Genomic DNA, 26,361 nt, shown 5'->3' on the forward strand with positions numbered 1-26,361 from the left:
TATATTGTAAATTCACACCTAATTATAAGAAATAATTCAAAGAGAGCTCACGTACCATTCAGTGAAATAACGTCTCGCAAAGATATCACAACAAGAAGATTAACAGTAATATATTTCATCAATCTTATTTGGGTTTTACCAATTGTACATGTACTCATGTGTGGGTGTGTGTTTAGTTTCATGCACCTTTATTATGTGTGTAATTTCATGTATTCACCACAGCTGTTAATATACAGAACACTTTAACCACCACAGGTGTCCAGATGTTCCTTGTACTATTCTTTTATAGCCAATTTCATTTCCCTCCTCGTCCCTTCCACTTATTATAATTTTATTTCAAAATACTGTATAAATGCATTACATCTCAATTTATTTATGGAGTTTCTGAGTGGATCACTTTGTATATTTTCTTAATTGCTGTTCCAGATACTGAAATATATGTATGTGAACTGTCTTAGGTTGCTAAAGCAATGCTTTACCACTTCAAGTATGGAAACCTTACTTTCATTAGGTCCCTTGCACTACTCACTTTATACTTTTCTTGAGCATTCTTTCAATATGTTGAATATAGAGTCAGTTGATGCTATGGTTTTGTTTCAACCATTATACAATGGAGAAAAGTCAGAAGAAGTAGGCTAGTCAATATTATATTTACCTATATTTTTATACTTTCAGTTGTTCTTTCTTCCTTCTTATTTTTTTAAATATTATTATTATTATTATTATTATTATTTTAATTTTTAGTGAGAGAAGGGGAGGCAGAGACAGGCTCCTGCATGTGCCCTGACCGGGATCCACCCAGCAAGCCCACTAGGGGACCATGCTCTGCCCATCTGGGGCCCTTCCTCAATTGCAACTGGAGCCATTTTAGTGCCTAAGGCAGAAGTCATGGAGCCATCCTCAGTGCCCTGGGCCAACTTACTCTAATTGAGCCTTGGCTGTAGGAGCAGAGAAGAGAGAGAGAGAGAGAGAGAGAGAGAGAAGCAAGAGGTGGAGGGATGGAGCAGCAGATTGGCACTTCTCCTGTGTGCCCTGACCAGGAACCAAACCCTGGATAGCCACATGCTAGGCTGACACTGTACCACTGAGCCAACCTGCCAGGGTCTTGCTTCCTTCTTGATGCTCTAAGAGTTTGGCTTTTCTGTTTGAAGAAACTTTCTTCAATTTTTCTTTAAGATAAATCTGCTAGATACAAATGTTCTTGGTTTTCCTTCTTGTAAAAATATATTTATTTCCCCTTAATTCTTGAAGGTTAGTTTCACTGATAAAAATCCATCATTGAAAATTCTTTTCTTTTCTTTTGAAAAACACGCCACTCCTGGCCTTCGTGATTTCAAATGTCATTTGAACTCAAGTTCTCTTTTAGGTAAACAGGTTTTCATCTCTGGCTGTTTTCAAGGTTTTTTTCTTTGTCTTAGACTTCAGATATTCAATTTTGATCTACTGTGACATGAATTTCTTTGGGTTATCCTCTTGAAGCCAGCTTGTCTTTTTGAGTCTTTACATTTATTTCTTCTGCTAAATTTGCAAAGTTTTCAACCATTATTTCTTCAAAGACTGTTTCAGCCCCACTCTCTTTCTCTACATCTGGAACTCTGATGATACCAATGTTGGACATTTTGTTATTGTCTTATAGGTCCCTAAAGCTCTGTTTTATTTTTTTAATCTATGTTTTCTATTTTGTTCAAAATGAATCAGTTCTATTTCTCTGTCCTTAAGTTTACTGATACTACCCTCTGTCATCTTCAATGTGCTGAGACAATCCAGTAATATATGATTTTGGTAACATTTTATTTCTATAATTTTCACTGAGTTCTTTTTTTATAACTTTCTTTTATTTTTTTGCTGAGATTTTTTATTTGTTTGAAAATAATTAGTAATTGCTTGTTAAAGTAATTTTATGATGGCTTCTTAAATTCTTTGTCAAATAATTTCATTGTTTATTTTAACTCATTGTTGGCATCTGTTAATTACGTTTAATTACTTAAGTTATAATTTTTCTGGTATTTTTGTGACCAGAGATTTATTATTATCATTATTATTGTTGTTGATGTTATAATCCTGGACATTATGGCCATTATGTAAGGAAATTCTGAACTCTCAATTTTCTATTCTAGAAGGCAATCACCCTTCTCAGGTTCAACTCACAGTTTCCAGAGTCAATTTGCAGGCTGTGGTTCCAGTTCGTCAGAACCTCTGTAGTTTTATTTGGTCAGCTTAGTTGTCTAGTCCTAATGGATATTACTCTGCTGTCTACTGGTACCACGGAAGTTGGCAGAGGTGCTTCTGTAGGACAAGCTGCCTAGTAGCTCTAAGTGGCATAACTGGTCCTCAAGCTTATGGGAAATCATATCTAGACCTAGAAACTTGTAGAGGGATTACCATGCTGCCCTTGTTGCCAAATTAGCCATTGTCTCTCGGAAGAAATGGACTCTCCAATCCTCTGAGGACAAAGATCAGTTTCCATGGACACTTGTCATTGATGCTGTTGTTGGATTCCCCTTACCGGTGATGTTGCTGGCAGGATGTTCATTTGATTAGCAATAAGGATAATTCTACTTCAACCACTTTTTGTTGCTCATTCCGGTTGGTAGAAACCATGTCTACATTGTCTTTCACTATTATATATTTTTTGAGGCACCAACATTTTCTTCCTTAGGACCTGGTGTTCCTAACCCATCTTCCTTTCTCTTTCTACCTTTTAGAGAAATCCTTCAGTTGCCTCTTGCTTAATTCCAGGTTGTATTCCTGTACTGAGTGAGAAGAAATATAATGATGTTTAAGTTTTTTAATTATTTCTTTTAAAGTGATTAAAGAAGAGCATAAGCCACTAAGATGTTCAGACTTCTGTGAAAACAAATGTTCTGTGACAGAATAGGGGCTTTGAACCACATAATATCAATATATTAAAAATATATAAGAGAGTACAGTAGAGGCACCAATGAGTCAGCAAATGTTAACATCTGTTATTTTACAGGTGCTTTTTAATTGATTGTCAGCTTTGGTTTAAATGACTCTTTTTTTTTAATTTTTTTTATTTTTATTTTATTTTTATTTTTCTGAAGCTGGAAATGGGGAGAGACAGTCAGACAGACTCCCGCATGCGCCCCACCGGGATCCACCCGGCACGCCCACCAGGGGCAACGCTCTGCCCACCAGGGGGCGATGCTCTGCCCCTCCGGGTCGTCACTCTGTCGCGACTAGAGCCACTCTAGCGCCTGGGGCAGAGGCCAAGGAGCCATCCCCAGCGCCCGGGCCATCTTTGCTCCAATGGCGCCTTGGCTGCGGGAGGGGAAGAGAGAGACAGAGAGGAAGTGGAGAAGCAGACGGGCGCTTCTCCTGTGTGCCCTGGCCAGGAATCGAACCCGGGACTCCTGCACACCAGGCTGACGCTCTACCACTGAGCCGGCCAGGGCCGTTAAATGACTTTCAACAGCTATCTGTACTACTGAGAGTTTTAATAAGCCAATGTTCCTCTCTTGGAAGAAATGCAGAAATCATAGTTTGCCCAAGTTAACTTGTCCTTAAAAGTGAACCCCTCTTTTTTCAATAATTTTTCTTGGCAATAGCATTCCAAATAATACTTTGTGAAGGAAAACCATTTTTATTATCATCTAACTCATCCAAAATAATGTACTAGATGTAGTCATTTTACTAATTAAAAAGTTATTTCTGAGAACCTTACAGAGCACCTAATTCTATTCTGAGTTTTAAAGAATCTGGTAAAATATGTTAAAAATATTGAAACTGTCTTTCAACCTGTTTCAGGAAATATTTAGATGTATAGACAAAAAAATGTTTATTCTGTTGTGTTCAAAGATATGTAGTCTATCAGTACTGATTTTTTCTAATGTTATTATTCATGTTTTCAATATTTTCTCTTTCTAGCTTTAAGGGACAATCGGATCGAGTTGGTTCGGGCTTCGTGGCATGAGCTGAGTATCAGCGTCAGTGATGTGTCTCTCTCTGACGAAGGGCAGTACACCTGTTCTTTGTTTACAATGCCTGTCAAAACCTCCAAGGCCTATCTCACCGTTCTGGGTAAGTTCAAGGCACAAACACAATGCGATCACAGGCCAGAGAGATGTGGACTACTGAAGCAGTAAGATTCAAAAACACACATAGATTTTGAGGGTTATAAAAGTAAGTGTAGTTCAATCTCTTCTCTACTACATTATAACAAAAATCAGTTAAAAATTATTTAGTCACTTTTCCCATTTAATAAACAGACAAAAGGAGATGTTAAGATTTGTATGACTTCTTAGAGCATACAGCCATTTAATTTCCTAGCCAGCAATAAATATGAGGTTTCTTTTTTTCATCTTTTTTGTATTAACTCATCTATGTAATATATATATATGCTGATTTCTTTCATAAAGTAATAGAATAATGAGTATAATATATTCATCATGTCTATAGGATATTCTTCATTTTATCATATCAATCATCTGATAGGGCCTTCTCTAATACGTTATAGTTTTCAGATATGACGCCATTGTGCATTTCAGTGCATTTAAATAACTGACATTCCTATGTGTCTTCTCACCTTTTATACATGTAGTTTTCTAGATTCCTAAATGAAGTACAAAATGTCACTTGTGCATGCAGTTTGTAGCTTCTTTGTGCTTCTATTGTCTAAATATTGAGCCATTATTTTCAAAGTTAAAGTGACACAAAAAAAGCAATACAATCATAGAGATTTGAAGGAAATATAGTTACATCTCAGAGCTCTATGATTCTACAAATGTCAGTAGCCCAATCAGCGGAAATTGCTGCAGTTTATTGAACTACACCTGGGTACTGAACAAGTTAGAGGAATTTCAAGTTGGATGTTTTGCCCTTCGTTTGCCTTCCTTTTTTGACTCATAAAGGCCTAATATTGCATTTAAAACAACTAACACATGCCAATTAGGTTGGGAATATTAAAGTTAATCCAACTAGTTTATTATTTTTGTCCATAAGATAAGAAACATGTTTCTTTGCAAGACCCACTGAGACCATTTATTAAAATCTCAAAAGTTTGGCCTAAACAGGCACTAGCACAGTGACTAGAGTATCAGACTGGGATGTGGAGGACCCAAGTTCGAGGCCCTGAAGTCGCCAGCTTGAACGTGGGTTCATCCATCTTGAGTGCAGGCTCACCAGCTTGAGCAATTGCTGGCTTGAGGATGGGATCATAGACATGGCCCCATGGTTGCTGGCTTGAGCCCAAAGGTCACTGGCTTGAACAAGGAGTCACTCTGCTGTAGCCCCCCACCCCGGTCAAAGCACATATGAGAAAGCAATCAATGAACAACTAAGGCACTGCAATGAAGAATTGATGCTTTTCATCTCTCTCCCTTCCTGTCTGTTTGCCACTCTGACTTTCTCTCTATCTCTGTCAAAAAAAATCTTCATAAGTTTGCTACTAAGGACCAAATATAACCACTAAAATGAAGTATTTCAGGATAACAACTGCCTAAAGTTAATGTATTGTTCTGTGGAGAGCCACCTTAAGACAGCAAGAATAAGCAAACAGCTGACTAAAGTTTATTAAATGGTGGTATGATATAGATTTTATATTTAAAAAAGCAATATGAAAGTGAAAAATAATTGGTTAGCTAATTGGGGTATGTTTATCTGTCATTTGTCTCTGTTGTTGTTTAAATATATATTTCTGTTATTGGTACTTTCCAACATACTTATATTTTATTCTTTTAAAACTGATTAAATAGAAAAATAACAAAGCTTTCAGTATGCCTTTATTATTAAACAATTTAGAAAGAAATTTTAGTAAACCTCATGATAACAGACTATTAATGTCCAAGAAATGTGGAATATTCTATTATTTAAAACACTTATGTACTATGTCTGCATATTAGTTATCTGCTTATTGATTAGATGATTTCGACTAGAAAAGGAAATAATTGGTTAGCATTTAAAGTAATACATACAATGCAATCAAATACAACAATACAATGCAAACAACATACATTGTTAAATCTCTATATGGGTATATTTTCAAGTATACTGAATGATTGTCATTAAGATTTACAAAGAGTATTTTTACTTGTAAAATTTAGTTTAAATAATTACTTTGAACTAAATAAATGCTTTCTATATATTATACATTATACATTATATATTATATATAATATGTATATATAATATATCCATGTACATGTACACTTATATGTATCCATATTTGTGTGTGTATATACATTTATCTATATGTGTGTATATATATCATAAGCAGATTATTTTATGATATAGCAGTTTATTATTCTTGACTGAATTTCTTGTTAGCTGACTGCCCAGTTTACTTTTGTTTGTAAAAGTAATAGTCACAAGAATGAACTGATTCTGTAGATTTATGTTTACTTTATTAATTTGCTTATATTTCAGGTGTTCCTGAAAAGCCTCAGATTAGCGGATTTTCATCACCAGTTATGGAGGGAGACTTGATGCAGTTGACTTGTAAAACATCTGGTAGTAAACCTGCAGCTGATATAAGATGGTTCAAAAATGACAAAGAGATTAAAGGTAAAGGATGGAAAAAGGTCCCAAAATCAAAATTAATAAGCTGAAAGTAATATGAAAAGTTAGATGCACTTTGCATTTTCTTTTTCAAACCTCAGTTACTTTCCAGAAGCAATTTGAATCATATTTACCCAGTTGTTGAATTAGATAGTTTTACAATGTATATTACTGTAATGTATGTGTTCCATTTTCTCTTATATAAAATAAGTCTAATATAATATATAACTCATGGGAAGTTAGAGAATTAAATAAATTAATATATTCAAAAACACATTAGTTAATATATAAAAACACATAGATTTGGAATTGACAATAATAAGCACTATGTGTTCATTAGATATCATTTCAGAACTCATCTATAAAATTTATATTATAGACAAAGAAACTTCAGTTTTTTAAACTTGTCTTTAGAATTATAAAGTTTTGACTATAAAACTAAGTAAACATTAATAAATCTGGTTCCTAGCAATTCTCACGTAGGACATACACCATGTTCTCATCTCAATAAAAACGCACAGTACAGGAACACCCTGGAGATATTGTCAGCTTGGTTCCAGACCACCGCAACAAAGCTAATGTCACAATAAGACAAGTCACAAAGTCCTTTTGGTCTTCCAGTGTATTTAAAAGTTATGTTTACATTATATTGTAGTCTATTAAAGTGTGCAATAGCATTATATCCAAAAAGTCAATGAACATACTTATTAAAACGTACTTTACTGATAAAAAATGCTAACCATCATCTGAGCTTCGGTGAGTTCTAATTGTTGATGGCTTCTGACTGATCAGGGTGGTTGTTGCTGAAGGTTGGGGAGCTATGGTAATTTCTTAAAATAAGACAACAGTGGCCCTGGCCAGTTGGCTCAGCGGTAGAGCGTCGGCCTGGCGTGCGGGGGACCCGGGTTCGATTCCCGGCCAGGGCACATAGGAGAAGCACCCATTTGCTTCTCCACCCCCCCCCTTCCTCTCTGTCTCTCTCTTCCCCTCCCGCAGCCAAGGCTCCATTGGAGCAAAGATGGCCCGGGCGCTGGGGATGGCTCCTTGGCCTCTGCCCCAGGCGCTAGAATGACTCTGGTCGTGGCAGAGCAATGCCCCGGAGGGGCAGAGCATCGCCCCCTGGTGGGCAGAGCGTCGCCCCTGGTGGGCGTGCCGGGTGGATCCCGGGCGCATGCGGAAGTCTGACTGTCTCTCCCCGTTTCCAGCTTCAGAAAAAAAAAAAAAAAAAAGACAACAGTGACGTTTTCTGTACTGATTGATTTTCCTTTCACAAACCGTTTCTTTGTAGCATGTGATGTTTTTTTAATAGTATTTACCTAAAATAGAACTTCTTTCAAAATTGGAATCAATATCCTCAAAACCTGCTGCTGCTTTTATCAAGTAAGTTTATGGAACTGCAGAGTCTTTTGCAGTCATTTCGGCCATCTTTATAATTGCATCTTCATCAGGAGGAGATTCCACCTCAAGAAATCACTTTCTTTGCTCATCCATAATAAGCACTTCTTCATCCATCAAAGTTTTTTTTTTTTTTATGAGATTACGTCAATTCAGTCAGATTTTTAGGTTTCCCTTCTAGTTTTCTTGCTCTTTCCACAAAATCAGCAGCTACTTTCTCCACTGAAGTCTTGAACCCTTCACAGTCATCCGTGACAGGTGTAGTCATCTTCTTCCAAACTTTTGTTAATGTTGACATTTGGCCTCTTCCCATGAATCATAGATGTTCTTATTGGCATCTTCTCCGTAAGATTTTAAATTGAATTTTTCAAGAGACATCAGAGCAATCACTATGAAAGCTATAGCTTTATGAAATTTATTTGTTAAATAATATTTGAAAGTCAAAATTACTACTTCATCCATGGACTGCAAAAAAGAACGTTGTATTAGCAGGTATGAAAACATCATGAAACTTGTCCACCTTTATTAGACTTCTTGGGTGACCAGGTACCTTGTCAATGAGCAACAATATTTTGAAAGAATTTTTTTTATTTTATTTCTGAGTAGTAGGTCTTAGCAGTGGGCTTAATATATTCAGCAAACCATATTGTGGATACATGTGCTTTCATCCAGGCCTTGTTGTTCTATTTACAAAACACAGGCAGAGTAGATTTAGCATAATTCCAAGGGATCTTAGACTCAGAATGACAAAGACGCACTGGCTTCAACTTAAAGTCAATAGCTGCATTATCCTCTAACAAGAGAGTCAGCCTTTGAAACTTTGAAGCTGAGCATTGGCTTCTCCTTTGTAGCTATAAAATCCCTAGATGGCATCTTCTTTCGATATAAGGCTATTTTATCTACATTGAAAACCTGTTGTTTGGTGCAGCCACCTTCATTGATGATCTTAGCTAGAGCTTCCAGACAACTTGCTACGGCTTCTACCTCAGCACTTTCTGTCTCATCTTGTACTTGTTACATATTGGGTATGCATTATTTCCTTAAATGTCTTGAACCTATCTTTGCTGACTTCAAGCTTTTCCTCTGCAGCTTCCTCACCTGTCTCAGCCTTCAAAGAATTGAAGAGAGTTATAGGTTTGCTTTGGATTAGACTAGTTTAAGGGAATGTTGTGGCTGGTTTCTATCCAGATCATGAAAACTTTTTTCATGTCAGCAATAAAGCTGTTTTGTTTTCTTATCGTTCACGTGTTCAATGGAATGACATTTTTAATTTCTTTGAGAATTTTTCTGGTATAATCACAACTTAGCTATTTTGTGCAGTAAGTCTAGCTTTTGGCTTATCTCAGCTTTTGACATGCCTTTCTTAGTGAGCTTAATCATTTCTAGCTTTTGAGAAGTAAGAGATATAAAACTCTGCTTTTTACTTGTGCACTTAGAGGCCATTGAAGAGTTATTGACTGGCCGAATTTTAATGTTGTTGTGTGTCATGGAATAAGAAGAGAGAGAGACAGAGGGAGAGAGAGAGGGAAGGTGTAATGGCTGGTCAGTGAAACAGACAGAACACACAATATTCATTTATTAAGTTCATCATCTTATGTGAGTATAATTTATGGCTCCCCAGACAATTACAGTAAAAACATTGAAGATCACTGATCACAGATCACCATAACAAATATAATAATGATAACAAAGTTTAAACTATTATAAGAATTACTAACATGTGACACAGAGACACAAAGTGATCAAATGCTTTTGGAAAAATGGTACTGATAAACTTGCTCAACACACGGTTGCCACAAACCTTCAATTTGTAAAAAAAAAGCTACAATGTCTTTGGAGCACAGTAAATCAAAACACAATAAAAAGAGGTATGCCTGTAATTTAAGCACAAACCTTCAATTTGTAAAAAAAAAAAAAAAAAAAGTAATATCTTTGAAACACAATAAATCAAAGCACAGTAAAAAGAGGTATGCCTATAATTTAAGCAAAGTTGTAATTTTACTTTATACACTTCTACTTCACTCACCTAAATTGAAACACACACACATTCACATGCCTTCTTTCATGGGGGACATAAGTTTATAAAGGAGATAGCAGGTAGGTTAGTGGTGGTACCTTTTATCCCACATATAAGTATCTTGGACTTGATGTCACATGTATATTAAAATCCAAGTATTAGAATTGTTTATAATGATTATTAAAAATGTTTCCTATGTTCATAATAATATGTATTCTTCTCAAGGTAACCTTCTAGGAGAAAGGTTTATGCAAACCATTGTAATTATTTTAACTCTTAATGCTAATATCCTATCTCAGATTAAATATAATTTACCAATAGACATACAGGCCCAACATATAGGATTGACTATATTACTAAGAACTTATAGATTTATTATCTACATAGTTATTTAACTTCTTTTTTATTTTAATTACTCTGTATATTTTGTTCCCAAACAGGGACTTACTTATAATTTATCTCTAATCACAATGAATGTTTCAGATACTGTAATAAATATATTTTATTGGATAAAATTTAAAGAAATATAAGTCCTCAAAACACAAGTTAGATATATTGCTTTGTTAAGTAAACTTTCTGGATACTATATAACCTTATCTTATATTTTGCCAAGACTCAGTACTAGCCATTCAAATTTGCCTTTAGGACATGTTTGTTTAGGCATGTCTGAATTGGGTCAGATTCTTCCTTTTTTTTTTTTAATTTTTTTTTATTTTTTTAATTTTTTTATTTATTCATTTTAGAGAGGAGAGGGAGAGACAGAGAGAGAGAGAGAGAAAGAAGGGGGGGAGGAGCTGGAAGCATCAACTCCCATATGTGCCTTGACCAGGCAAGCCCAGGGTTTTGAACCGGCGACCTCAGCATTTCCAGGTCGACACTTTATCCACTGCGCCACCACAGGTCAGGCCAGATTCTTCCTAAATGGATCCTCCATACTGTGTTCAGAGTTATGTTACTATGACAAAAATCTGATTAGGACACTCTTTCTCTTCTTTTTATTTTTTTAAGTAAATGCATTGAGGTGATATGCATAAAGGTTTCAAGTGTACATTTATATGATACATATTGTATATCATGATCTGTATTGCATTGTGTGCCCACCACCCAATGTCAAATCCGCTTCTGTCTCCATATATTTTGCCCACTTTATAAGCTTTAATACCCCCCTGTTTTTGGTAACCAACATAATGTCTGTGCTAAGAGTTTCTGTTTTCTATCCCACATATGAGTAAAATCATATGATTCTTAGCTTTTTCTGACTGACTTATTCTGCTTCGCATGAGATTCTCAGGGACCACCCATGTTGTCACATATGGTGGTATTTCATCTTTTTTCTTATGGCTGAGTAATGTTACATTGTATATAAGTATCACATCTTTATCCAATCCTCTATGAAAGGACATATGGATTTTCCTTTTAGCCATCATGAATAATGTTGTAATAAACATGAGGATGCATAGATCTTTGCAAATAAATGTTTTCAAAATTTGGGGGTATATACTCAGAACAGGGGTTGCTGGGTTATATGGTAACTTTATTCTTAATTTTTTGTGGAGCTGCATTCTGTTTTTCATGGTGGCTTTCCAAGTTTATATTCCCACCAGCAGTGAATGAGGGTTCTTTTTTCCCACAGCCTCTCCAGAACTTGGTATTACCTTTCTTGTTAATAATATCCATTCTAACAAATGTGAAATGTATCTCCTTGTAGTTTTGATTAGCATTTCCCTAATAACTAGTGAAGTTGAGCATCTTTGCATACATCTGTTAGCCATTTGTATGTCTTTTTGGTAAACATAACTATTCTTTTCATCTGCCCATTTTTTTAATAGGGTTGTTTGTTTGTTTGGAGCTGAGTTGTATAAGTTCTTTATATATAAATATTTTAGATATTAACCCCTTGTTAGAGCTGTTGTTTGCAAATATCTTTTCCCATTCAGTTGGTTACTTTTTTGTTTTGTTGGCAAGATTTTTTAATTTTTTTTTTTTTCATTTCTCCGAAGCTGGAAACAGGGAGGCAGTCAGACAGACTCCCGCATGCTCCCGACTGGGATCCACCTGGCATGCCCACCAGGGGGCGATGTTCTGCCCCTCTGGGGTGTCGCTCTGTTGCATCCAGAGCCATTCTAGCACCTGAGGCAGAGGCCACAGAGCCATCCCCAGCGCCCGGGTCATCTTTTGCTCCAATGGAGCCTCAGCTGCGAGAGGGGAAGAGAGAGACAGAGAGGAAGGAGAGGGGGAGGGGTGGAAAAGCAGATGGGTGCTTCTCCTGTGTGCCCTGGCCGGGAATCGAACCTGGGACTCCTGCACGCCAGGCCGATGCTCTACCGCTGAGCCAACCGGTCAGGGCCAAGATTTTTTAAATTTTTTTGTGCAAAAGCTTGATTTTTTTAATTTATTTTTCTTTGTTTAATTTATTTTTTATTGATTTTAGAGAAAGAGGAAAGGAGAGATAGATAAAGAGAAAAAAACATTGATTGTTGCTCCACTTATCCATATACTCACTGGTTGACTCCTACATGTACCCCAATAAGGACAGAACCTGCAACATTGGCATATTAGTAATGTTACATTGTATATAAGTACCACATCTTTATCCAATCCTCTATCAAAAGACATATGGATTTTCCTTTTAGCCATCAGGAATAATGTTGTAATAAACATGAGGATGCATAGATCTTTGCAAATAAATGTGACATTAAACCAACTGAGTAACCAGCCAGGGCCCGATTTGTTTATTTTTTTCTTTTACTTCCCTTTCCTTAGAGGTCAAATTCATAATATCTTTTCTAAGACCATAGTCCATAGGTTTAGGACCTGTTTTCTTTTATATAATTTATTATTTCAGATCTTATATTTAGGTCATTTTTTTCTACTTCAGCAATTCTGTTGGAAGCCCTAACCTGCAGAATAATTTTAAAATCTGATTTCTTTGGCCTATAAGAATTCTTTCCACTGTGAATTTATATGCCATTTTATGTTCAGGGCTTGTAAAATGAGTTTCTGGCCCCAATTCCAACATGTGTATATGGAGGTGTTTAAGATGTATTTTGGGTGATAAACAAGTTATAGAGAATATTTTCTTATAAAGAGAAATGTATGTTATGATATAATCACAGAGCTGTTATTACAGTCAAGAGTAAAGATTAGCCTGAAGAGGCGGTGGCGCAGGTGGATAGAGCATCGGACTGGGATGCGAGGACCCAGGTTCGAGACCCCGAGGTAGCCAGCTTGAGCGCGGGCTCATCTGGTTTGAGCAAAGCTCATTGACTTGAGCCCAGGTCGCTGGCTCGGTTACTCGGTCTGCTGAAGGCCCGGGGTCAAGGCACATATGAGAAAACAATCAATGAACAACTAAGGTGCGCAATGCGCAATGAAAAACTAATGATGATGCTTCTCATGTCTCTGTTCCTGTCTGTCTATCCTTGTCTATCCCTCTCTCTGACTCTCTGTACCTTTAAAAAAAAAAAAAAGAGTAAGGATTATTTTCCATTTATTTGAATCCTGGCCAGTTCAGCATATTGACGCTAAGTTTCAGATTCTATACAGTGGATGTATAGACTGTGAAAGTGACTTCTGAATTTAGGACAAGTTGTTTTCCTGTAGACATCTTGGTTTTTGTCTATCATTGTCAAACATATGAATTTAATTTCTAAGTTTCTGGGTGAAAGTTGTTTGAAAGTCCTAGTTGATCACATCCTTGGCCAGAATATTTCTATGTTAGACTATACAGCAATAGTTTCCCAACTTGAGCAGGCATCATTACCACCTTCAGAGCCTATTAAATCTCAAATTACAGGGCTCTGACCCCAGAATTTCTAATTGAATAAATCTGGGATGAAACCTGAGAACATGCATTTCTGGCATATTGTTAAATGTGTGAGTGATATTGATGACTCTGTTTGAAGACCACATTGGTATAGAGAAAATAAAGTTCAGGAGCATCAATAACTTACATCTTGCTTTTGTTTTTGAATTTTAGTTTTCTCATTTACTATGTGAGGATTATAATATGTCTAAGTGCTGTTGCAGGTATTTTTGTATGAGTTAACCTATATAAAATGTTTTCACTATACAAGGGATCACTGAATACATTTTAGATATAATTATGATCATTATCATTACTATATTCAGCAAACCATGATTCATGAGTTGTAACAATTCCTGAGTTAATCCTAGAAATGTAAACAAATAAAACAGAATGCTTTCTTTAAGGTACTAACAATTGGGATATAAACCTATAAACATGGATCTAGCAATTGTGATTATAGATATATGAACTGGTTAAAGATTTTGTATTAAAAAAAAGCAAAGATTAGCCCTACTTTGTGGGAAAGGTGAAGGCTTGACAGTTTTCATTGATAGATGTAGGCACTCAATAAATATTTGTTAAATGAATAATAAATACTAAACAAATGGAATTTATCCTCTGAGTTTGGGTAAAAATAGATGGTAAAGCATTCTAAAGAAAGGAACTTCATGCATCTATCCCGTGTAAAAGCATGTGATTTTTTGAAGTAACTGAAACTTTCTGTGTAATATAGATGTGAATACAAAAGCAGGGGCCAAATAAGTCATATAAGGTCTTTCCATCTATAAAGGGTTGAGAATCATTCTGCAGCCAATGGTAAGACTTTTTTTTTTTAATTAACTTTAAACAGTGGAAGGAAGCAATCATAATTTTCACCTAGCTGTTTTCCACCCCCGTCCCCACCCTGATCTTTCTGTCTCAGCAATCCCTCTTGCCTCTGGGCAGCTCTGCATCCAAAACTCATGTGGTTTCACTGCAGGTTTTCATTTTCCGTACAGCCAGGAAGTCTGAGCACCTGCCATTTAGTGTGAGTCAAAGATACATATTGCCTTCCTAAATCTATCAGCTCCCTGAGAATTAAATAAACTTTCCATCCCATGTGTGTTTGGTAATCTGTCGTTTGAACTTTTTATTATTATAAAATCTTAAGATTTTTTTTTCCCCCAAGCAAACTAGATGTTACATTAATAGGTTAGGTTGAATTCTCTATGGCCCACACTTATATAATCCCTTCCCCTTGAAAGTAGGAGGGACTTATGAATATGATGTTATATCACTGTCTTGAAGATGTTACATACATGGAAAGGGGATTTTGCAGATATAATTATGGATCTCTTGAGCTCACCAAAGGGAGATTATCAAGGCAGACCTGACAAAATGAAATAAGTTCTTTGTAAAAAAAATAACGATGAATGAATAGTCAGAGAGACATTCTCCTCTTGCTGGCAAGAAACCAAACAGTTATTTTGTGAACTGTTTGTGTGAGTTGTGTGGCAAAAAAATGTGGGTGACCTCTAGGGACTGAAAGCAGTTCCTGAGTGACAACTGAGTAATGGAAAATGGAGATCTCAGACATACAGCCTTAAGAAAATGAGTTTACCGACATCCAGAGACCTTGAAGAGATTCTTAAAGCTCAGCTGGGAATCCCCGCCCTCGCCCACACCTTTATTTCAGTCTGATGACACTGAGAACAGGACCGGACAAAGTCCTATCTTTACCCCCAATCCACAGAAATTGAGATAATAAATGAGTGTTGCCTGAAGCCACCAGATTGCGGTCATCTGTTATGCAGCCATAACAGGAGCCTGAAATCTGGAGAGGCAGAATTATTTCTCACGGTCACACATCTGGCAAGAATGGCTTCAATATTCTGATTATAAGATACCTACTTAAATTCGTGGAAAAAGCCAAAGATTAGAAAAGTAGTTAAAGGACATTTCAACCATGAGCTATTAAGGTCCTGAACTAATGAATAGACAAAATTTATAAATGAAATAAAGTAGAATTTTTTTTTTTTTTAAAAAGATGGTGTTCAAAAGAAAAGACGCGTTTCAAGTAAACGTTGGTGAATGACTCTGAGATGGAGTAGTAACAGAAGTCAAAGGCAATACAGTTTTAGTACCTGAATGACTTAGATAATGAACATAAAATGAGGCATTAGAGAAATTAGTTTTATAATAAATGATAATATAGTTATTCTTAAGATATTAAGGTTGAAATAATTATATAGAATCCAAAAGATTACGCTTATTAAGATTCTGGAGTAAGGAGACTTATAACTGGAAAAGGGATTTTGACCGTACAAAAAGGTATTCTCTTACAATGAGGGAAATTTTTAGTTTTAGGGTTATTAAACAGTCACTATTCTTCATATGTGCAGCATACTTCCAGTAGAATTCCCTCAATACTTCCACTCTTTTAAGAATTATGCTATGAAATAATCTGCATATTATTTCATAGCACAACTGCCTGACTTTATGATGATTCATTTAATCATGCCAGTACCGAATAGTATTGCCTGTATTCTACAACTAATATTTACTTACTATCCATTTTACATTTCAAATGTTTGACCATCAAGCTTAAGTTGACTTTAGCTATGTTTCCTTCTGTGAACAGGCTTTTGGACATACACTTTAATGTCAATCAAAAATTAGGCAGCTGTTCATTTTCAAATTGGCTAAATATAGTATAATTTTACTGTGAGCTACCTAGGTAATACTTTTTTAACATTTGGCAACATGAGAATAAATTTATGAATGCTTTGTTTCTCAAAAGGTGGGGTTTAGGCTGCTTGAATCAGAATCACTAAGGTGGTTAATTAAAAAAATGCAGGTTCTGGGACCTGGCCTGTTAGCTGAGCTGGTTAGAGCATTGCCTGGAAATGCCAAGATTGGGGGTTCTGTTTCAGGTCAGGGCACAGACAGGAAGCAGCCATTGGATGCACAATTTTGTGGAACAACAAATGAAACCTCTCTTACTCTCTTTTTTCTCTCTCTGTCTCTGTAAAATCAATCAGTAAATAAAAATACAGATTTCTTGTCTCACAGACTTTTAAAATTAGAATTCCTGGCCCTGGCTGGTTGGCTCAGTGGTAGAGCATTGGCCCGGTATGTGGACGTCCCAGGTTCAATTCCCAGCCAGGGCACACAGGAGAAGCGCCCATCTGCTTCTCCACCCCTCCCCCTCTCCTTTCTCTCTATCTCTCTCTTCCCTTCCTGTGGCTAGGCTTTATTGGAGCAAAGTTGACCTAGACGCTGAGAATGGCTCCATGGCCTCTGCCTCAGGCACTAGAATGGCTCCGATTGCAATGGAGCAATGCCCTAGATGGGCAGAGCATCGCACCCTAGTGGGCATGTTGGGTGGATCATGGTTGGGTGCATGCTGGACTCTGTCTGACTGCCTCCCTGCTTCTCACTTCAGAAAAATACAAAAAATAAAAATAAAAATAAATAAAATCAGAATTCCTGTATGTCAGGCCTAAAGATCCTAATATTAATAAAGTACCTCTAGTAATATTTAGTTTCATTCAGTATGAAGCTTTATGTGATTAAAAACCAGTAAGCTCCTGACCAGGTGGTGGCGCAGTGGATAGAGCGTCAGACTGGGATGAGGAGGACCCAGGTTCGAGACCTCAAGCTCACCAGCTTGAGTGCGGGCTCATCTGGTTTGAGCCAGGCTCACCAGCTTGGACCCAAGTTCGCTGGCTTGAGCAAGGGGTTATTTGGTCTGCTGCAGCCCCATGATCAAGGCACATATGAGAAAGCAATCAATGAACAATTAAAGTGACACAACAAAAAACTGATGATTGATGCTTCTCATCTCTCTCCGTTCCTGTCTGTCTGTCCCTATCTATCCCTCTCTCTGACTCTCTGTCTCTGTAAAAAACAAACATACAAAAAAAAAAAAAAACAGTAAGCAAAGTATTACCAATATTTCAAGAAAGAAAGGCAGGAGGTCCTAATGTAATAAATTTACAAAATGACTCAATATTCTCTGCAGTTTCTGAGTTTCTTGTTTTAATATTTCTGAGAATTATTACAAAATTTCCTTTAACCAACACCTTAACAGTATTCTTTGATCATATAATATATTGTTTTGTTGTTTGTTTCATATATTTTTCAATTGAAATCTATGAAATCTATTTTGAGAAATGATGGATTATACATTCATTTAAATACCTTATTTAGCATTGCCTGACCAATGGAGGTATGGTATATAGAGCATCAGCTTGGAATGCTGAGGACCCTGGTTGGAAACCCCGGGGTCACTGGCTAGAGCTCAGGATCACCAGCTTGAGTGCAGGATCATCAATTTGATCCCAGAGTTGCTGGCTTGAAGCCCAGGGTCACTGGCTTGTGCCCAAAATTCACTGACTTAAAGCCCAAAGGTCACTGGCTTGAAGCCCAAATGTCACCTGCTTGAGGCCAAGGTTTCTGACTTGAGCAAAGGTTCACTGGCCCAGCCAGTCAATTCACTTATGAGAAGAAACTAATATAAAATAAAAGAGAAGCAACTACAGTTGAAACTATTTATCTTTCTCCCCCCCCCACACACGCTTTCCCTGTCTGTCTCTCTCTCTCTCTCTCAAAAAAAAAAAAAAAATCAACATATTTAGTGTTGAAAACTAGTGTTTGTCTAATACCTCATTAAACATAGGTTGTATAAAATTTTTGAGTGGGTGAAATATTAACATGTAGTACACACCTAGCACAGAGATCCTAAATTATCTGAAGCCAACATAAAAGAAAATAAACAAGAAAAATTTGGTTCCTCTAAGTTGAAAATCATTATTTCATGTATGACAATAATTAATTGAAAGTATTAGTATATAAACTTACAGTGTGCACTGTACATCAATGATTATTTGTCTTCTTTGAAAGTGTCTTTGCCATTTAAATATGGCCCATACCAGTCACTGCATTATAGGAGAAAAGAAATAGCACTAATAAAGCCTGTGCATGTGTGCGTGAGTGCGTGCGTGTGTGTGTGTGTGTGTGTGTGTGTGTACAACTTGAAGTCTTCTGAATGCTATTAGATGTATTACCTCATAACTCTCTCGGCCACACTATGAGATAAATGTCTTTTTGAAGGAGATAAAAAATTGTTTCACATTAGTATAAATGATTGATATAGGCAAATAATGAAAGTCCTTGAGAAATTTTCCTTTTTTTTAATTTCTCATTTTAAAAAGCACCTTCATTGAGATATAATAGACAAAGAACAATCTACATATATTTGAAGTGTGCAATTTGGTATTTTTTCACGAGAGAATATAGTGATGAAACCAGATGAAACCATCACTACACCAAGGTAATGATCATCATTTTTATCTGAAAAAGATTGGTCATACTCTTTCCAAAGCCCCCTCCGTACATCTCCAACCACCTTCTTTGCCCACCTCCACCTCATCCCCAAACTACCACTGTTTTGTTTTATGTCGTTGGAGATTAGTTTATATTTTCTAGAATTTTATATAAATATTGTCACATAGTGTGTACTCTTCTTTTTCTCTCTCTCTCTTTTTTTTTTAATGGGGTGACATCAATAAATCAGGATACATATATTCAAAGATAACATGTCCAGGTTATCTTGTCATTCAATTATGTTGCATACCCATCATCCAAAGTCAGATTGTCCTCTGTCACCTTCTATCTTGTTTTCTTTGTGCCCCTCCCCCTCCCCCTTTCCCTCTCCCTCTCCCCCCTCCCCCCGTAACCACCACACTCTTATCAATGTCTCTTAGTCTCACTTTTATGTCCCACCTATGTATGGAATAATGCAGTTCCTGGTTTTTTCTGATTTACTTATTTCACTTCGTATAATGTTATCAAGATCCCACCATTTTTCTGATTTATTTCTCTCAGCATAAATATTTGGAGATTGATCCATGTTGCTGCATGCATAAAGTGGTTCCTATTTATTTCTGATTAGTATTTTATTGTATAAATCTATATTATAATTTATTTATCTATTTACTTGGTGATAGACTTTTGGTTTGTTTACAGTTGGCAGCTATTATTATTATTATTATTATTATTATTATTATTTTACTTTTGAAAGGCCTGTTTTAGTATCTAATGTAAGATATTTTTGCCTAACTTAAGATCGCAAAGACTTGCATCAGGGTTAAAATTTTAAGTTTTGAATGTATTTTGAGTTATTTTATAATTTTAATGCCCTTGTCTTTTATTTCAGCTGCATTATTTCTAGGTTTGTTTTGATAAATTGATTGATCTCATTATAGATAGCATTTTCCTACTTTGAATGCATAGTAGTTTTTTAATTGGATCCCGGACATTGTGAATTTTACCTTTTGGGTGATATTCTCATATTTCTATAAGCATTCTTAAGCTTTGTTCTGGTTAAGTTACTTAGAAAGCGTTTAATCCTTTCAGAGCGTCTTTTAAATTTCTGAAGGCAGGATCAGAACAGTATTTATTCTAAGAATTATTCTGTTCTCATTACTGAGTGCCCAGTATACTAGTTATAAGGTTTTTAAGTCAGTTTGGGCAGGACAGGCACTATTCCCAGCCTTGTGTGAGCATCGTATACAGTGTGTCCGTAAAGTCATGGTGCACTTTTGACCGGTCACAGGAAAGCAACAAAAGACGATAGAAATGTGAAATCTGCACCAAATAAAAGGAAAACTCTCCCAGTTTCATACCTATTCAGTGCAGTTCGATGTGGGCTCATACAGATATTTTAGGGCTCCTTAGGTAGCTATCCCGTATAGCCTCTACAGACTCCTCACTGACTGATGGCCTACCAGAACGGGGTTTCTTCGCCAAACTGCCGGTTTCCTTCAACTGCTTATCCCACCGAGTAATGTTATTCCTATGTGGTGGCGCTTCGTTATAAATGCGCTGATATTCACGTTGCACTTTGGTCACGGATTCGAATTTACCAAGCCACAGAACACACTGAACTTTCCTCTGTACCGTCCACATCTTGACTGGCATGGCCGTGGGCTGCTCCGCTGTATACACGGTGTTACATCATCATCTGCACATGCGCACATGCTGCCACATCATCCTGCAGAAACTGGGAGGGTTTTCCTTTTATTTAGTGCAGATTTCACATTTCTATCATCTTTTGTTGCTTTTCTGTGACGGGTCAGAAGTGCACCATGACTTTACGGACACACTGTATCTTTTTTTTCTCTATTATCATTTTAATTTTTTTTAAGTGAGAGGAGAGAAGATAGTAAGACAGACTCCCGCTTGTGCTCCAACTGGAATCGACCTGGAACCTAGGTTTGGGGCCAACCTAGCTATTCTGTGTCAAAGCAACACACGAATCAATCAAGCCACTGGCTGTAGGAGAGGAAGAGGGAGAGAAGGGGGAGAAGAAGGGGAAGAGAAACAGATGATCCCTTCTCTTGGGCACTCTGACCGGGAATCCAACCCTGGACGTCCATAAACTAGTCCCATGCTCTATCCACTAAGCAAACCCACCAGGGCCACTTCCTCTAATCTTTTAGATGGCTCTTCCCAGCCCTGGTTTCCTTTCACAGATGCACTGCCCAGTACTTATTTGCTGTATACAGGAGAGGACACTGAGGACACCTGGCTCTCTCATTTTGATACTCTGCCCTAGCAAACGTAAGCTAGTCTGGCCTTCTCAGACAGCCAGCTTCACCTGCTTTACTCGGGCAGGCCACCAGTTCTACATGGGTCTACCTCCATGCCTCACAACCTTGAAACTCTCTCAAAGCGTTAAGCAGGAACAAACTTTAGGGTTCATCTCATTTGTTTTTCATCTCTCAGGAATCACTGTCCCTTGTAATGATGTTCAATAGCTTGAAAACTGTTGGTTTGAAGTGAGAGGTAACTCTATCTCTATTACTCCATCTAGGCTGGAAACAGAAGTCTTTTTTTGTTGTTGCTGTTGTTGTTTTTCAGATGTAGAGAAATAATATTTTATTTCAATGGTAGTATTCTTAATTTTGTCTGCTGGCTTGTTTTAAAATATAATAAATTTTAAAAGATAAATATAAATGAAAGTGAAATGTGTTTATACTCACTTTATTTTATTTTATTTTTAAATAAATTTATTGAGGTGACATTAGTTAATGGGAGCATATAGGTTTCAAATATACATTTCTATGACATATGATCTGTATATTGTGTTGTGTGCCCATCACCCAAAGTCAAATCATCTTCTGTCACCATATATTTGGTCTTCTTTACCCTTTATTAATCTCCCACCCCTGTCCTTCTGGTAACCACCATACTGTATTCTGTATCTATGAGCTTCAGTTTTATATCCCATATAGAAGTGAAATAATATGGTTCTTAGCTTTTTCTGACTGATATTTTGCTTAGCATAATATTCTCAGGGTCCATCCATGTTGTCACAATTGGCAGTATTTCATCTTTTTTTATGATTGACATAACATAGGTGTACCACACCTTACTTAATCCTCTCTTGAAGGACATTTTGATCCTTTTCATGTCTTGGCCACTATGAAATTTGCTAGATTTTTAGTTCACCTGCTAATGGAGGGACTCAATTGTTGCTCATATTCTACTCAGGTAATTTATTAAAGCTCCTTAGTGGTATCTTCATGTACTACCAAAAATATCTCTTTCATAATTTAGCTTTATTATTTAGTTTTAGATTTTTTTTTGTGGAAATCCAATTCTTTATGGATTTTAGTGATTTGGGGAGAGAAATTCTTATTTCAATCAACTTTAGCTAATGATATTCTTTGAACTCAGGATGATATTTTACAAAGTTTATGAATTAGATCTTTTCTTAAAATGATCCTTTAATTTTTTAATCAATAAAAGTCGGTGTATTCAAATAGTTTTTTTTACATTATAGCCTAATTGACATCTTAGTGTAGCAATATCTAAGCACATTGGTAACCTTTCTTCCATTTGCATTGGCATTGAGAAATTCTAGATAATTTTTACTGAGATTATTCTCTAGTAGTATATAGATCTATACTGGATGATAAAGTTCTAAGTGCCATCTCTATCTTCTATTTTGTTTATAAGCTTAAATACAAAATACTCTGTTTCTTGAAAGTAGTCTTACATATAGTTTTATCTTCCAAGTTAAGTGACCAATATTGCATTTCTGTTTATTCAATAAGTATTTTAAAGTATTTATTATTTTTATACCTCCTAAATCAAAACCGAACAGGAGATTAGATTTTATTTATCTTTTACATCACAGCTTTATTGAGAGTTAATAAATATACCATCAATCCAGCTAAAGTTTACAATTCATTGATTTGAGTAATTTTACAGTTATATAACTCTCACCACCATCAATTCTACACTTACATTGGCCTAAAGAAGTGTCATACCTCTTACCAATTTTTCCTTTATCCTCCCAATATACTATCCCCATCTCTAAGAAACTACTAATGTACTTCCTATTTCTATAAATTTGTCCACGATAAACACTTTCTATAAATAAAATCAAATTAATCCTTTGAAGTCTTTTTTTGTTAATTTTTGCGACTTCTTAAGAGAAGTTTTTAAAGTTTGCTTTTTATTTTATTTATTTTGCTTTTTATTTTATTTATTTATTTACTATGTAGGAGTCACATCATCCTGTTACTTTGTATCTTATAATTTTATTTAAAGCAGGACATTTAGCTAATATATTGAGACTCTCCGGATACTGATCTTGCCCTACAGCTTATTGTTATTTGCCTATTTATTTGTTTGGTGACTTGGACTATTTTCACTGTAGTGCAAAACCTGTGATGACACTCACTGGGCACAGCCTGTGGATAATGACTCTGGAAAAGAAAATGGTTTTTGTAAAGTTCTCTTTGATTATCTCTTTTTCTGATGTCTCTATTAAACTCTCTGCCTCTAATGGAATTATGCATTGCTGTTCCTCTCCACTACTTGTAGCTGATTGCTCCATTGTTTTCAACAATAACCTGTGCATTAATTGCTCCATAGGTGATCCAATGAAATTGAGAACTCTTTGCTGGAACATTTTTTTTTTCTTTTAAAGGCCAGTCATAGAGGTTTTCTTTGACTACAGTAAGACTCTTTCTAGCTGTTTCTTCCTCTGGTATTCTTTCAAAAACCAAATGGCCTGTGGTCCTGTTGATCTAATGGAGCTACCAGTCTTCTTTACTTGCTTACTATCAAATCTTCAAAGTTTTCAACAGAGCCCTAGGCTTGAGCATCTCCACATGCTGCTCCAACTAGTTACCTTAAAGAAAGCTTCATAAATTTCTTATTATGTCCTTGTCTCTTATTCTATTTTTTTGTACAACAAATTTGTATATCTCATCTTAAACATTTTATATGAAAATATCTTTATATTATTATCTCTAGTAGAGATGAAACTATTTTATAATTTCCTTTTTTCTTGTAATTATAATTTTTAAATTTTGTTCTTTTCTTTATGAACTTTATATAAAAAAGATAATGTATAAATCTTTAAAAAAGTAAATTTGATATATTTTAATATAGCAACTTTAACATTATTTGTATATTATTTGAACATTATTTTAAAATAATATAGTTATTTTTTAAATTTAGCGTTTTTCCCCTTAATGATGTTGCCAATGTCTATTCTCCTTTTTCTTAACTATAGTTAAATATACTGCTCACAAAAATTAGGGGATCAGAGAATGTGCAAATATTCCTGTATTTTCTGCCTTTTGTATAGTGCATTTTCACCAATAAAATAAAAGTTGGTTTTGCATTTCATTTGCATAATAAAACAACTTCCTTTGACTTGTCGTTTGCCTTTCTGGTATTCTTGTTTAATTAAAAAAAATCAAATGCCTATTTTTTTTATTGCTTCATATTCATTTTAAAATATCCCCTAATTTTTGTGAGCAGTATATATTTCAACTTTCATCTTTAGGAATTAGGATTCGTGTGCCTATAAAATATAGTAAAGAGGATAAATAGAAAAGTTAAACAGTAAAAATAGATGTGTGTAAAAGAAAATAGTGACAATCCATAGTAGTCAAGGAAAGTGTGAAAAGCATAGCAATAGAACTGCATCAGATAAAAATTATTTATTACATTCAGTGTGTCTAATTGCCAATCTTTGAAAATCTATGTGTAGCTTTTGTACTGTACCAAAACAAAAACTCCTAATTTATTTAGCAGTTTGACTAATGACATCTTTAACTTGAAAAATAATTTCAAAAAATATCCACTACAAAAAAAATAATAATGATAAATTGACACAACTGTCCCCCAATTGTACACTTTGACCTAGAATGAGTCTATGAACTAGAAAGAATAGAATGTTTTACCTTACTGAAAATGACCATTATTTAAATTAATTCAAAACATACATAATAAGCTTCTATAATGTTCCAGACTCTGTCCAAATCTGAGCATTAAAGCTATGCAGAAGCATAAAAATTAAAACTGCCTGGAGGGAAGGAAAATAAAAGAAAGATAAGGGAGGAGAAGAAAATAAGAGAAAAAATAGTATAAAAGCAAGAGAGAAACAAAATTACAATTTTAAATTCTCTTTTATTTTATAACTATGTGAACTATATTGAATCTTGTGCATGTCTTAGTGGGTGATTGGAATTTAAAAATATGTTGCTTAGGTAACAAGAAAATCTATTAAAAATTAATCAACCAAACTATGGTAGTATATAGTACAGAGAAACAGTATAACATGTAAAAGCTGATTTCTCAGCATATTTTACTGATGCAGATGGTTCATTTTCACAATAAGTGATGAGAAGCAGGTTGATTTTTCTTTCATATGCTGAATGTTACATACAATAAACCATTGATGGCTAGAACTACATAATCCTAGCTATTTCAAATGAATCATATTTGCTGTTGTTTACAGTGTGCTAAAATGGAAAGTTTTTTATTTTTTTATTTTTTCCTCTTATAAAGTGTACTCTAATGGATGGGCTTTTGTTTTAAACTATCTAAAATCTTTTATCATTTGAGGGATCTGTAATAAAACACTTTTTAAATATAAACTAGAAAAATCTTTCAATCTTCAACAGAAGAAAGAACATTATAATCTATACAAATATAGTGAACACCCCAAGGCATCAGACTTAGGGTCAGTTAATATTATTTTTTATTTTTCAGTCTGATAGTGCAATCTTTTTGACTCAGCTTAAGGAAAATTTTTTCACAGAATATATAAAATATTTATTTTTGATTGATAGATTTGTAGTGAGAGAGAGAGAGAGAGAAAGAGAGAGAAACATCAATTTGTTGTTTCTCTTATTGATGCATCCATTGTTTGATTCTTATATGTGCCCTTCCTAGGGATTGAACTTACAATCTTAGCATATCAGCAAAACATTTTAACCAATTGAGCTACCTAGCCAGGGTTATAAAATATTTATTTTTTAGAAGAGGTTACAAGTAAAGTTGACTTCCCATGCCCAGACTTTTAGGTAATGGTACTGATGTTCACTTGATCAACTCTCAAGTGAAAAGATGTCATTGAAAGGTTTTCCTGGACATCTTGAAATGAAAGAAGCATGAGGGAACCTGGTTATTTACAAAAAGGTTATTCCCTGAATATTAAAATTTTACTGACAGACCAGCTTTATGATGATTTAGCTCCTTTCAGTCTTCAGCTACAACAACCAAACTGCTTCCTCTATTTTATAATCTTTCCTGAACTAAATGAATCTTCCTC

At 35.4% G+C, this 26,361-nt stretch overlaps 1 protein-coding gene across 3 annotated transcripts in view; it reads left to right on the forward strand.

Annotated features, from left to right (window-relative positions):
- CADM2 (cell adhesion molecule 2) overlaps nt 1–26,361 on the forward strand; it is a 1,163,936-nt gene that overhangs the window by 948,147 nt on the left and 189,428 nt on the right. For all 3 annotated transcript variants that reach the window (XM_066347042.1, XM_066347045.1, XM_066347044.1), the window contains 2 exons: nt 3,889–4,041; nt 6,385–6,522. In XM_066347042.1, coding sequence (XP_066203139.1) covers nt 3,889–4,041; nt 6,385–6,522 — 291 coding nt within the window. The remainder of the gene's footprint in view (nt 1–3,888; nt 4,042–6,384; nt 6,523–26,361) is intronic.

Source organism: Saccopteryx leptura, chromosome 8 (assembly GCF_036850995.1).
Source record: "Saccopteryx leptura isolate mSacLep1 chromosome 8, mSacLep1_pri_phased_curated, whole genome shotgun sequence".
In the NCBI taxonomy this organism is placed as follows: domain Eukaryota; kingdom Metazoa; phylum Chordata; class Mammalia; order Chiroptera; family Emballonuridae; genus Saccopteryx; species Saccopteryx leptura.